Consider the following 11,200-nt stretch of genomic DNA (forward strand, 5'->3'; position numbering starts at 1 on the left):
CTTGTTACCTTTCTGTTACTGAATTTTAGTTTAATTTCACGTGGTTAAAGGACATACTTTGTCAAACTCTTAGAAACAGAAGGTAGAATGGTGGCTGTCTGGGGCTGAGGAGAGAGAGAAAAGGGGAGTTGTTCATTCAATGGATATAGAGTTTCCGTTTTACCAAATGAAAATGTTCTGGGAATCAGCTGCGCAACATGGTGCATATAGTTAACACTGCTATACTATACACTTAACATGGTTAAGATAATTTTATGTTATGTGTTTTCTACCACAATTTAAAAAAAATCTCAAGGTGCATACAGATTAAAATATACTGTAGATTATGTTACTAAAGTTACCAACCATTCCACTTTACCTGAGACTTTCCCAGGTTTATTTTTAAAATACAAACTTATACATATTTTTACATTAAAAAAAACTTTGTATGATTTCAATTATTTTTAAATGTGTTAATATTTACTTTTATGACCCAGAATATGGTCTATTTTTGTGAATGTTCCAGTGCAGATGAAAAGAATGTCTATTCTGCTGCTGTTGGGTAAAATGTTCTGTAAATGTCAAGCAGACCCAGTTTGTTGACAGTGTTTTTCAGTTCTTTTATATCTTTGCTGATTTTCTGTCTGTTAGTTCTGTTGATTACTGAGAGGAGTGTTGAAGTCTCCAACTATAATTATGGATTTGTCTATTTCTTCTTTCCATCTGTAAGTTATTGCTTTATGTGTTTTGAAACCCTGTTCTTAGGTGCATACCTGTTAAGAATTGTTGTCTTCTTGGTGAATTGAGCCTCCTTTTATTATGTAGACTCTTTATCCCTCCCTGATAGTTTTATCTACTTTGAAGTCTGCTTTGTCTGAAAGTCTATTTTTTATTTGGATCAATATTTTCATAGTATATCTTTTAACATCCTTTTACTTTTAACTTACCGATAACATATTTGAAGTGAGTTTCTTGTAAACAGCATATATTGGGTCCTGTTTTTTTGTTTGTTTGTTTGGTTTTTTTCATCCAGCCTGACAATGTGCTTCTTAATTGGGGTATTTAGGCCATTTTAATTTAACATAATTATTGATATGTTTAGATTTCCGTCTACTGTTTTTTTATTTTCTTTTTGTTCCTTCTGGTTTTTATTTCTCTGATTTCCTGTTTCTGTCTTCTTTCAGGTTCTTTGAACATTTTTGGTACCCCTTTTAAATTTATCTATTCTGTTTTCACTATATCTCTGTACATTTTTTAGTGGTTGCTCTAGGAATTACAGTATACATACTTACCTTTTCAGTCTACTTAGAATCAGTATCTTATCACACACCAAGTGGAATCTAGAAGCCTTATCATCACATAGGCCCCTTTCCCCTCTTTGCTTTATGTTGTAATTGTCTTATGTATTACATCTACATACACCAAAAACTCTGCCAGACAATGTTATATTTTTTAAACATTTTTTTATTGAGTTATAGTCATTTTACAATGTTGTGTCAAATTCCAGTGTAGAGCACATTTTTCAGTTATACATGAACATACATATATTCATTGTCACATTTTTTTTTTTTTGCTGTGAGCTACCACAAGATCTTGTATGCATTTCCCTGTGCTATACAGTATAATCTTGTTTATCTATTCTACATATGCTTGTCAATATCTACAAATTTTGAACTCCCAGCCTATCTCTTCCCACCCCCAACCCCCTTGGCAACCACAAATTTGTATTCTATGTCTGTGAGTCTGTTTCTGTTTTGTATTTATGTTCTTTTTTTCTTTCTTAGATTCCACATATGAGCAATCTCATATAGTACTTTTCTTTCTCTTTCTGGCTTACTTCACTTAGAATGACATTCTCCAGGAACATCCATGTTGCTGCAAATAGTGTTCTGTTGTCATTTTTATGGCTGAATAGTATTCCATTGTATAAATATACCACATCTTCTTTATCCAGTCATCTGTTGATGGACATTTAGGCTGTTTCCATGTCTTGGCTATTGTAAATAGTGCTGCTATGAACATTGGGGTGCAGGTGTCTTTTTGAAGTAGGGTTCCTTCTGGATATATGCCCAGGAGCGGGATTCCTGGGTCATATGGTAAGTCTATTCCTAGACAATGTTGTATTTTTTGTTTTAAACCATCCAACATATTTTAAAGGACTCAGTAGAAGAATAGTCTGTTATATTTACCCAGTTATTTATCATTTCTCTTACTTCTTCATTTCTAATGTTCCAAGTCTCATTTTTCCCCTGATATCTCATTTTGATATCATTTCTCTTCTGTCTGAGGAAATTATTTTAGTAATTTCCTTTTAGAGTAGGTTCACTGTCAATAAATTCCCTTAGCTTTCTTTCATCTGAAAATGTCTTCATTTCACCTTCATTCATGAAGTCTATTTTTGTAGGCTGCTGACATCTGGATTCACAGTCCTTTTTTTTTATTAGTTTGAAAATGTTTCGCTTTTTTCTGGCCTCCATGGTTTCTGATGAGAAATGCACAGTCATTTGAATTATTATTTGCCTGCAAATAATGCATAGTCTTTCTCCGCCTTTTTCCCTTTGGATTTAGTTTACCACAGTTTTATTATGATGTGTCTGGATGTGGATTTTTTGAGGTTTAGCCTCTTTGAGATTCCCTGGACTTCATGAATCTGTAGGTTTGTGCATCTCACCAAATTCAGGACATTTTCAGCCATTTCTTCAAATATTTTGTCTGCATAATACTTTCTCCTTTTCTTCCAGAACTTCAGTGACACAAATGTTAGACTTTTCACTATTTCGTTATCCCTAAAATCCTGTGGGTTTTTGTTTGTTTGTTTTTGTTTTTGTTTTTGTTTTTGTTTTTGTTTTCAGATTTTTTTTTCCCCTCTGTACTCTTCAGATTGGATAATCTCTATTGATCCCTTGAAGGTCACTGACTCTTTTCTCTGCCATCTCTATTCGGCAGTTGAGCCCACTCAGTGAGTTCTTTTGTTTCTGTTATTTTATTTTTCAGTTCAAAAATTTCCTATTTTTAAAACAGATATTTCCTTTCAGAGACCTTTCTCTCTTTCCATTTATTTCAAGATAGTTTGTCTTTACTTTTTTGGAGGATTTTTCATATAACTTCTTTAAAGTCTTTGTCAGATGATTCTAACATCTGTGTCATTTCAGAGTTGACATCTGTTGATTGTCTTGTTTAATGTGACTTAAGATTTTCCTGGTTTTCATATGCCAAATAACTTTGAATTATATTCTGGACACTTTTATTATTATATTAGGAGACACTGGGTCTTTAAATCCTATGGAGAATGTTGATATTTTATCAGATAAACAACCCATTCGGGTTCAGGCTGCAAGTTCTGACCGTCCTCTGGGGGTTGTGATTCCCATGTCAGTTCAGTTTCCAAAGCTTTTGCGGTGCTATTTGGTTCTGTCTTGTGTGTGTCACACTGTGGCCAGTCTGAAACTTGGGTGATGCTCAATCCCGTAGTTTAGTCCTAAAAGTTGATGTGTGCTGTTGAGGGTCAGATCCATGCATGGGCTCATGGTTGTGCCCAGGAGTTCATAAACAATTTAAGGGTCACTTTCCCAAGCTCCTCCCTCTCCATAATACCCCTGGTACTTTCCAGATCACTGGGGACCCCCTCTTTGGTCCTCCAGACAGAAAACTGGGTTTTTACTTAATTCACTGTGCGGCACACTTCCTGCAGATATCCCATCTGGGGCCAAGTGGTGGAAGGATGGGGCAAGTGGGGTTCACCCATCCTCTTGAGCCACAGCTCCTCCAGTTGAAGAAAGTTCCCGTCTCTTAGAGTTTTAGATTCCTACTGGACCCTGTTGCCACCACCATGGGATTGTTTGGGGCTTGCACACGAGAGAAGGTAGAAAAAGAAAGGAAAAGGACAAAAAAAGAAAAACAATTTCCACCCTCTCTCAGAGCATTAGGACACAACTGGAGGGCTCCTCCTCGAGCTCTTTGCTATCACCAGTGCCCGCTCCTAAGTGTCAGGCTGCTTTGAGCTCAGGCCGGTGAATAGCAGAGGGGAAGATACTGTCAATTTGGAGATACTTCAAATTCTGCTTTTCCTCCCCAATCCACCTGCTCCTGTTTACTTCTCAGAGTCCTCAAATTCCTTCCAGGTTTTATAGTTGCGTTCAGTGGGAGAGACAAAGTAGAGTGCTTACTCCATCTTACCAAGAACCAGGACTCCAACTCAGGTTTTTGAGTGGGAAAATTAACCTGCTCAAAATTCAGATTTAGAAAGACTGTGGCAGGATTGAATAGGATGGATTAGAAGGGGTGAGATGGGAGTCCCATTAGGAATCTTAAACTAGTGGGGCAAAATTAACATTGCCAAAAGGGGTAAACAGTGCAAGAGATGTTATCTCACACTCATTAGTCCCTGTGGAATACATTAATTCAGCATTGTTGTCCCAGTTATAACCAAAGAGAAGACCCCCATAGGGAGTTGCTACTCAGGAAGGTCAGAGCTAGGACTGACCTCAGAGATCAACATTCAACTTTTAGAAACACCTTCATTGGTCCATAATTTACGTGACACAAATTTCAGTTATTTAAAGTGTATAGTTCAGTGGGTTTGGGTATATTTACAGAATTATGCAACCATCACCATAATGTAATTTGAGAACATTTTCATCACTCCAAAAAGAAAACTTACACCCAGTTGCAGCCACTCTTATCCCCTACCCACATCCCACTGGGGAGTCCTCTCCCCCTCAACCTAAGCAACAAATATCTTTCCTTCTCTGTAGATTTGCCTATGCTGGACATTTTTAAATAAATGGAATCATAAAATAGGTTGTCTTTTGTGACTGACTTCTTTCACTTAGCATAATGTTTTCATGGATCATCCAAGTGGTAGCAGCTGTCAGTACTTCACTCCTTTTTATGGCTGAATAATATTCCATTGTATGGACAGAGCACAATTTGTTTACCCATCAGTTGGTGGATATTTGAGTTGTTTTCATTTTTGGCTATAATGAATAATGTTCCTATGAATATTTCTATATGGTTTTGTGTATGTGTGTGTGGACATGCTCTCAGTTCTCTTTAGTAAATATCTAGAAGTGGGATTGCTGGGTCAGGTGGTACTTCTACATTTAACATTTTGAGGAACTGCCAAACTGTTTTCCTTAGCAGCTCTACCATTTACATTCCCACTAGCAGTGGGTGAGTGTTCTCAACCCTCTGATTTACCCAGAGAGGTTGAGTAACTTTCCAGGCTCACACAATGGATTGGTGGGACTACAACCCATGCCTCTTACCTTTTAAACCTGTGATAACCAGTGACAGAAACAAGGGTTAAAAACCCCAGTGGCCTGAAAGAAAGCCTTCTACCAGTTGAAATTTTTCTGCCTATTTAGGAAAGGAAATCAAACAATTTTTATACCAATGTATGTCTTACATTCAAATATCACTATAATTTTTTCCTTTAATATATTTTTGAATCTATTATTAAGGCTACTTTTAATAGATGACTTAATAAATAAATTACTGTAGTCACTGTTCTTTGCTCAGATTTTCTCCCAAGTTTATGGCTGTTATGGACCCTCCCCCTAGAACATCAACTATCCTTAAAACCATGGATCATGACGATGTTCTAGGACCATGATCATCTGGTCCAACTCTCTCTTGTTACAAATGAAGAAACTGCTGGTCTGTGGTCCTAAGGATCTCAGTGAACTCTGGTACCATATCGGGACACACTAGGGGATTTGGCAACCTCCTTAAAGTGTTCTAAATGGATCACCCACTGCTTTCTGCTCCCCTGGCTTTTACTCCAGGTGCAACATCAGCTACTTAGAAGAGTGGCTTCAAGATAAGAATTTGCAGAACAGCTTGGCCAAGGAAACTTTGGAACCTCTCTCTCAGGCAGCCTGGTTGCTTCAGGTCAAGAAGACCACAGACAGTGATGCCAAGGAGATCTACGAACGCTGTACCTCCCTGTCTGCTGTGCAGGTGACCAGGCTTGCTGAGTGTCTCCCTGATCCTCCCCAACAGATGGTGTAATTGGCATTGCCTTCGCTGGCTCAGCCAGCCATGCAGAGCATCTGCCTCCCTGTGTGCTCTCTGAGGAGCATACATATCTCCCATGGCCCACCCTCTTTTCTAACGAGCATTTATTAAATACTAACTCTAGGCCTTAAAAACATAAAAGTGCGTGTGACACGTTCTCTGCCCACTAAAATCACAGATGGGGGGGGAGCAGGGAAGGAGGCTGGAAATGGGGGATTCTCTCACTGTCATCTAATTATATGATTATCTTTGCTCCCTTCTATGCTCTTCTCATTTGTTTTCTCTTTCCTTGCAAAAACATAACACATGGTTCCTGGAGCCAAATTACAGTGTAAAAGAACCACCTCTGGTTCCCGACTCTTCCCAGACCATCGGAACCATTATTTCATGGACAGAGTTGTCCTTTCTCCTGGGCTAACATCAGCTCATGTGCTCTTTGCAGATCATAAAGATCCTTAATTCATACACACCTATTGATGACTTCGAGAAAAGAGTGACTCCATCCTTCGTTCGCAAAGTGCAGGTGAGATCCTTAAGGAAATACTTTTTAATTTTTCGTATAAGAAAGTGATATGTAATTAACATTATAGAAATTCAGGAATAAAGTACATGTACCAAACAAACCTATGAAAGGTGCCCAGCAAAAGCAGCAGGAATTTTCCTTGTCAAATTCCCCCAATTTTCAGAACCATGACTCACATTCTGCTTCCTTCGGCATGTCTTATTTCTTGTCAGCCTTTGAGTGTGTGCAGGGGAACAGAGGCTGAGTGGAAACAGAGAACCTGTGTACCCATTTTTTTCTTATTTTAATCCCTACAGTTTCTTCCCCAATGAATTAGGGCAGCAGTTCTCAAAGTTTGGTTCAAGGGTTCTTGGAGGTAGGGCGGTGTCCTTGAGATGATTTCAGGGAGTCTGCAAAGTCTTCCTTTTTCCAAATACATACCTGTGTGAGACAGACTTTTGTTCATAGACTTCAACCAATATAATGTATCACAACTGATAAATGCAGAAGTTGATAAGGGATTCTGCCTGTCATACTGTCAGACATTAAGATTTACAAAATTACAAAACCGTACCACTTCTCACTAGTTTTTTGTTTGTTTCCAAAAATAGTTATTTTTCAATAAAAATATGTTAACATGTATTGGGTTCGTTCTTATTATTTTAATGAATTGATGAATATTTTAAATTACTGTTTTAATTACTAATATGACAGATATCAATAGCTGTACCCACATTCACAAAAGCTGCTTGGGGTCCTCAATAATTTAAGAGTATAAAGAGGGTCCTGAGACCAGAAAAGTTTGCACATCACTGAACTAAAAAGAAATATGAATGCTATAAAAATTTAATACTGAGCTCTACTCATGTTTAGGCTTAGAATTATGCCATGAGAATAGGTAAGACTAGAAAACAACGATTTCCAGCCAGTGCATCCTGTGGGAAATTAAGTAAGTATTCCTGAGAGCTGATTTGGAAGTCCTGGTCAGACCATTTCACCTTGGAGCTGTACTGTTAAAAAGTCCTTCCGGTCAGACCATTTCACCTTGGAGCTGCGCTGTTAAAAAGTCCTTCTGTGTGTCATCTCCCGTGATTTTGAAAGGAGTTTCTCCTGGACCTAGAGTTGTGTTTTCCTTACTCTTGACTTGCAGACAGCAATGAAGCAGAACACGCTGGTTTCCTCATTCGTTTGTCCTCTTGGTTCTCATTCCAGGCTCTCCTAAACAGCCGAGAGGATTCATCACACCTGATGTTGGATACCAAATACCTCTTTCAAGTCACATTTCCTTTCACCCCCTCTCCACATGCTCTGGAAATGATCGAGATCCCCAGCAGTTTCAAGCTAGGCTTTCTCAATAGATTATAGCAGGAAAAGGAGAGTAGATGCACTTTTTCCTCAATAGCTAAATGGAGGTCAAATGTGAGGGATGTGGCTTGCTCGTTGGAACCGGAAATGCTTTGGAATACGATTTAACAAAGGAAATAAGAATTCTCCCAAATGGGCCACATCTTCTTTTGCTCAGGGTGACAGTGCTGCCACTGTCACCTTGTAAGAATTCACACCCACCAGCTGAGGTTGGAAAGGCCACATCTAGCCTTGGAATCTCAGCCAGCTTTTACTGGAATTCCTGCAAGGCTCATACTTTCTGCCAGGTGCCTCTTGTCTAGATCTGTCTTGTGACAAGTGTCCTCCCAGGGTGAGTGAGACCTGGGGACACAGTTTCTCCCAAGTTTTCTAAGGTTCATGTGAAGTCCAGATACATTTATGAAGCCACAAATGGGTTCCAGGGGTAAGTCTTCCAACTACTCCCATTTGGCCATGACAGCCTGTCAACAGTCCTCTCGCCCCATACCTTCCTGAGGGGGTTAGGGTGCTTCCCCTGACTCTTTTTACTAAAAATGCTGCTGCATTAAAAAAATATATTTCAGGCTCCTCTAATTTTTCAAGAGACTATTCAATCTGAAATGAATCATATAAAGAGTAGCTTTATGTATTTTTCTGTATAGAACTAATATGTCATTCAAGCTTAACTGCCACACCATTTATCATCTCCTCCAAAAGAACTTTTTTAAAACTTTATCTGCCAACATATTTGCCACAATTTTTCATTGTTTAATATCTTTCATACAATAACTTTTTAAAACAAATAAATTTGAAAAGGCAACCTAAATGATTTTCTCTATCATATCAGCATTCAAATATGTTTAAAATTTTTCTCATAAAAATGACTAAAGAATTATGTCAGTTCCTCCTTTTGAGAAACCTGTTTCCCAAGTTTTGTGGGCACTGACTATTCCTTGATGCCCCACACCTTCTCACTTCTTCCTTCCAGAGCATGAAACGTCATTTGATAAGCACTCCTAGCCAATGGCCTGTGGACCCAGTGCTCTCCCGCACCACCCCAAAGTCCCAGGCAATAGCTGTAGCTCTGTAACACAGACATACATCTTAGGGGTGGAAATAATCCATAATTCTGAAGCAGCATCACTTTACCAATATGTAATAATGTCTTTTCATACTAGAAATGATTTAATTCATTTAGATACATTGTATATGTAGGAATGAGAAGTAGAACTTTGTAACATTCTAATCAATAAAATGAAGTACCAAATGAATTGGGTCAGATTCTTTTAATTGCTAGGAGATTACTTTTTTTTTAAGTGCACAAATTTCATGCCTTTCTTTAAGGGTCATACTTAAAGATGCAGGAATCTTTATAGATTGATAATACCTTATAAAAACATACATTAAAGTGTTCAGAGAGGAAGTAAATTTGCCCTAAGTCCTGGCTCAATCTGTGCCCTTGGGGCTCCCAGACTGTGCCAGAATGAGGGGTTACTTGGCAGAGAGTCAGCTGGGTTTCCTATCAGCACCTGTGGCCTTCTCTGTGCTCCTTCCAGATCTCCCCAATGCCACAAACGCTCATCACCCTTCCTGTCTGGCTCCCATAGCTCAGGGTTCCTGCCTGTTTTGCAGCACTTACCCAGGCTATAAACCGGTAGCGTTGGCCATTCCCTCGGCTACCCTGTGAGCTCCTTGAGAGCAGGTCCGCCTCGTGCTCATCCCTGAGGTCATCCTGATGCTGGAGAGCAGGAGAACTGCAGGAGCCAAGTCCAGCAGGGTTTGTTGGGGGTCAGCCTTGGGAAGGTGTAGGTCTTGTTTGGAGACAGCGGGAAGTGCAGAGGCTGAAGAGTTTATGCATGGGGAAGGGGGAGAGGGTCAGGAGAGTGCTCACCCCACAGCCTTGATCAGTTCTACAAAGGGGAAGGTGGGAAGCATGGCCAAAACAATGAGGTGCTGGTGGGGTGAGGACTGTGAGGCATAGGAACTGCTGATAACCTGCAGTCACAGGTGAATGTCAGGGTTGCTCAGTGAAGCAGAGGGTGAATTCATGGGGGAGGTCAAACCTGCCAAACTTTGCTTGCTGCAGAGGGCAGGGAACTGAGCCCAAGAAACTGGTCAGCGGGGTTCTGAGGGCACCTGGCAGCATGGATGGTCAGAAGGTTCAAGCGGTGAGTGAGTGATGAAGACTGCAGAGAGTGCCCCAGCCGTGAACACGGAGCTGCTGGTGGGAAGGAAGGGAGCAGCTGAACTCTAACCCGGATAAGGAGAGGATAAGGAGATTAGTTAGATGGGCTGCAGTTGCTTCAGCACCTTGGCGCTGCAGCTCTAACTTCTCGCCTTTCTGCTCATCGGTTCCAAGTGTTGGCTCTGTGGAAGGTATGTGTTAATATTACATTAAAATACTCAGGCTTTTCTAAATTCTCAAGAAAGCATTCAGGCGTGTGCACACTAAGGTGTTGACAGTGGTCTTTCTGTGAGGTGGGAGCTCGGGTGAGAGGAGATGGTGGTGGTTAATCCGTATGTTCTAATTTCTCTACAATTCACGTGCTTTTCTTTTGAAATAGCTACAGTGGAGTTTTTTTTTCCCCAAAATATATTTAGTGTTGGCATCAGGGGAAAAATTAAGCATCTTGACAACCAATTAATCAGTTTTAAAAATTGATCCAGGTAACACTTCATATGTCAACATAAACCTCAGAGTGCAGCTTATGGAATAAAAAGAGATTTTGACACTAAACATTATATAGTTTTTATAATAAGTCTGTGAGATACATCCACACTGCCATGTGTACCAGCAGTTTATTCTTTATTGCATGGACAGGTCACAATTTATGTATCTAGTCTGCCTACTAATGAACATTTTTCCAGTTTGGGGCTATTATGAATAAAGCTGCTATGACATTCTTACTCTTTTTTTTTTTTTTTTTTTTGAGGATCTAAGCATTCATTCCTGTTGAGTAGATATCAAGGAGAGGAATTATTGGTGTGCGTAGCTCTAGTAGGTCCTATCAGCCAGTTGTCCAAAGCACTTGTTCCAGCGCATGCTCCCAACAACAGAAGAGGTCCGGTTCTCTCCATCCTTGTCCACACCTCATACCATCGGTCTTTTTTACTGTAAGGTACACTGATGGGTGAGTACTGGATTCACAGTGTGGTTTTAGCTTGCATTTCTTTGATGACTAATGATGTTGAGCACCTCTTTATATATATATATATATTTTTTTTTTTAATTGAAGTATAGTCAGTTTACAATGTGTCAGTTTCTGGTGTACAGCATAATGCTTCAGTCATACATGAACATACATAGATTTGTTTTCATATTCTTTTCACCACATGTTACTACAAGATATTGAATAT

The 11,200-nt window shown here is 39.4% G+C and overlaps 1 protein-coding gene across 1 annotated transcript in view; it reads left to right on the forward strand.

The window, feature by feature from the left end:
• The window catches only part of MYO5C (myosin VC), a 91,164-nt gene extending 82,050 nt beyond the window's left edge, over positions 1-9,114 (forward strand). The window contains exons 39-41 of the mRNA XM_031453041.2: positions 5,766-5,940; positions 6,440-6,520; positions 7,712-9,114. Of these exons, the coding sequence (XP_031308901.2) occupies positions 5,766-5,940; positions 6,440-6,520; positions 7,712-7,864 (409 nt within the window). The 3' untranslated portion in view covers positions 7,865-9,114. The remainder of the gene's footprint in view (positions 1-5,765; positions 5,941-6,439; positions 6,521-7,711) is intronic.
• The last annotated feature ends 2,086 nt before the right edge of the window (positions 9,115-11,200 follow it).

This window comes from Camelus dromedarius, chromosome 5, assembly GCF_036321535.1.
Source record: "Camelus dromedarius isolate mCamDro1 chromosome 5, mCamDro1.pat, whole genome shotgun sequence".
Lineage (NCBI taxonomy): Eukaryota > Metazoa > Chordata > Mammalia > Artiodactyla > Camelidae > Camelus > Camelus dromedarius.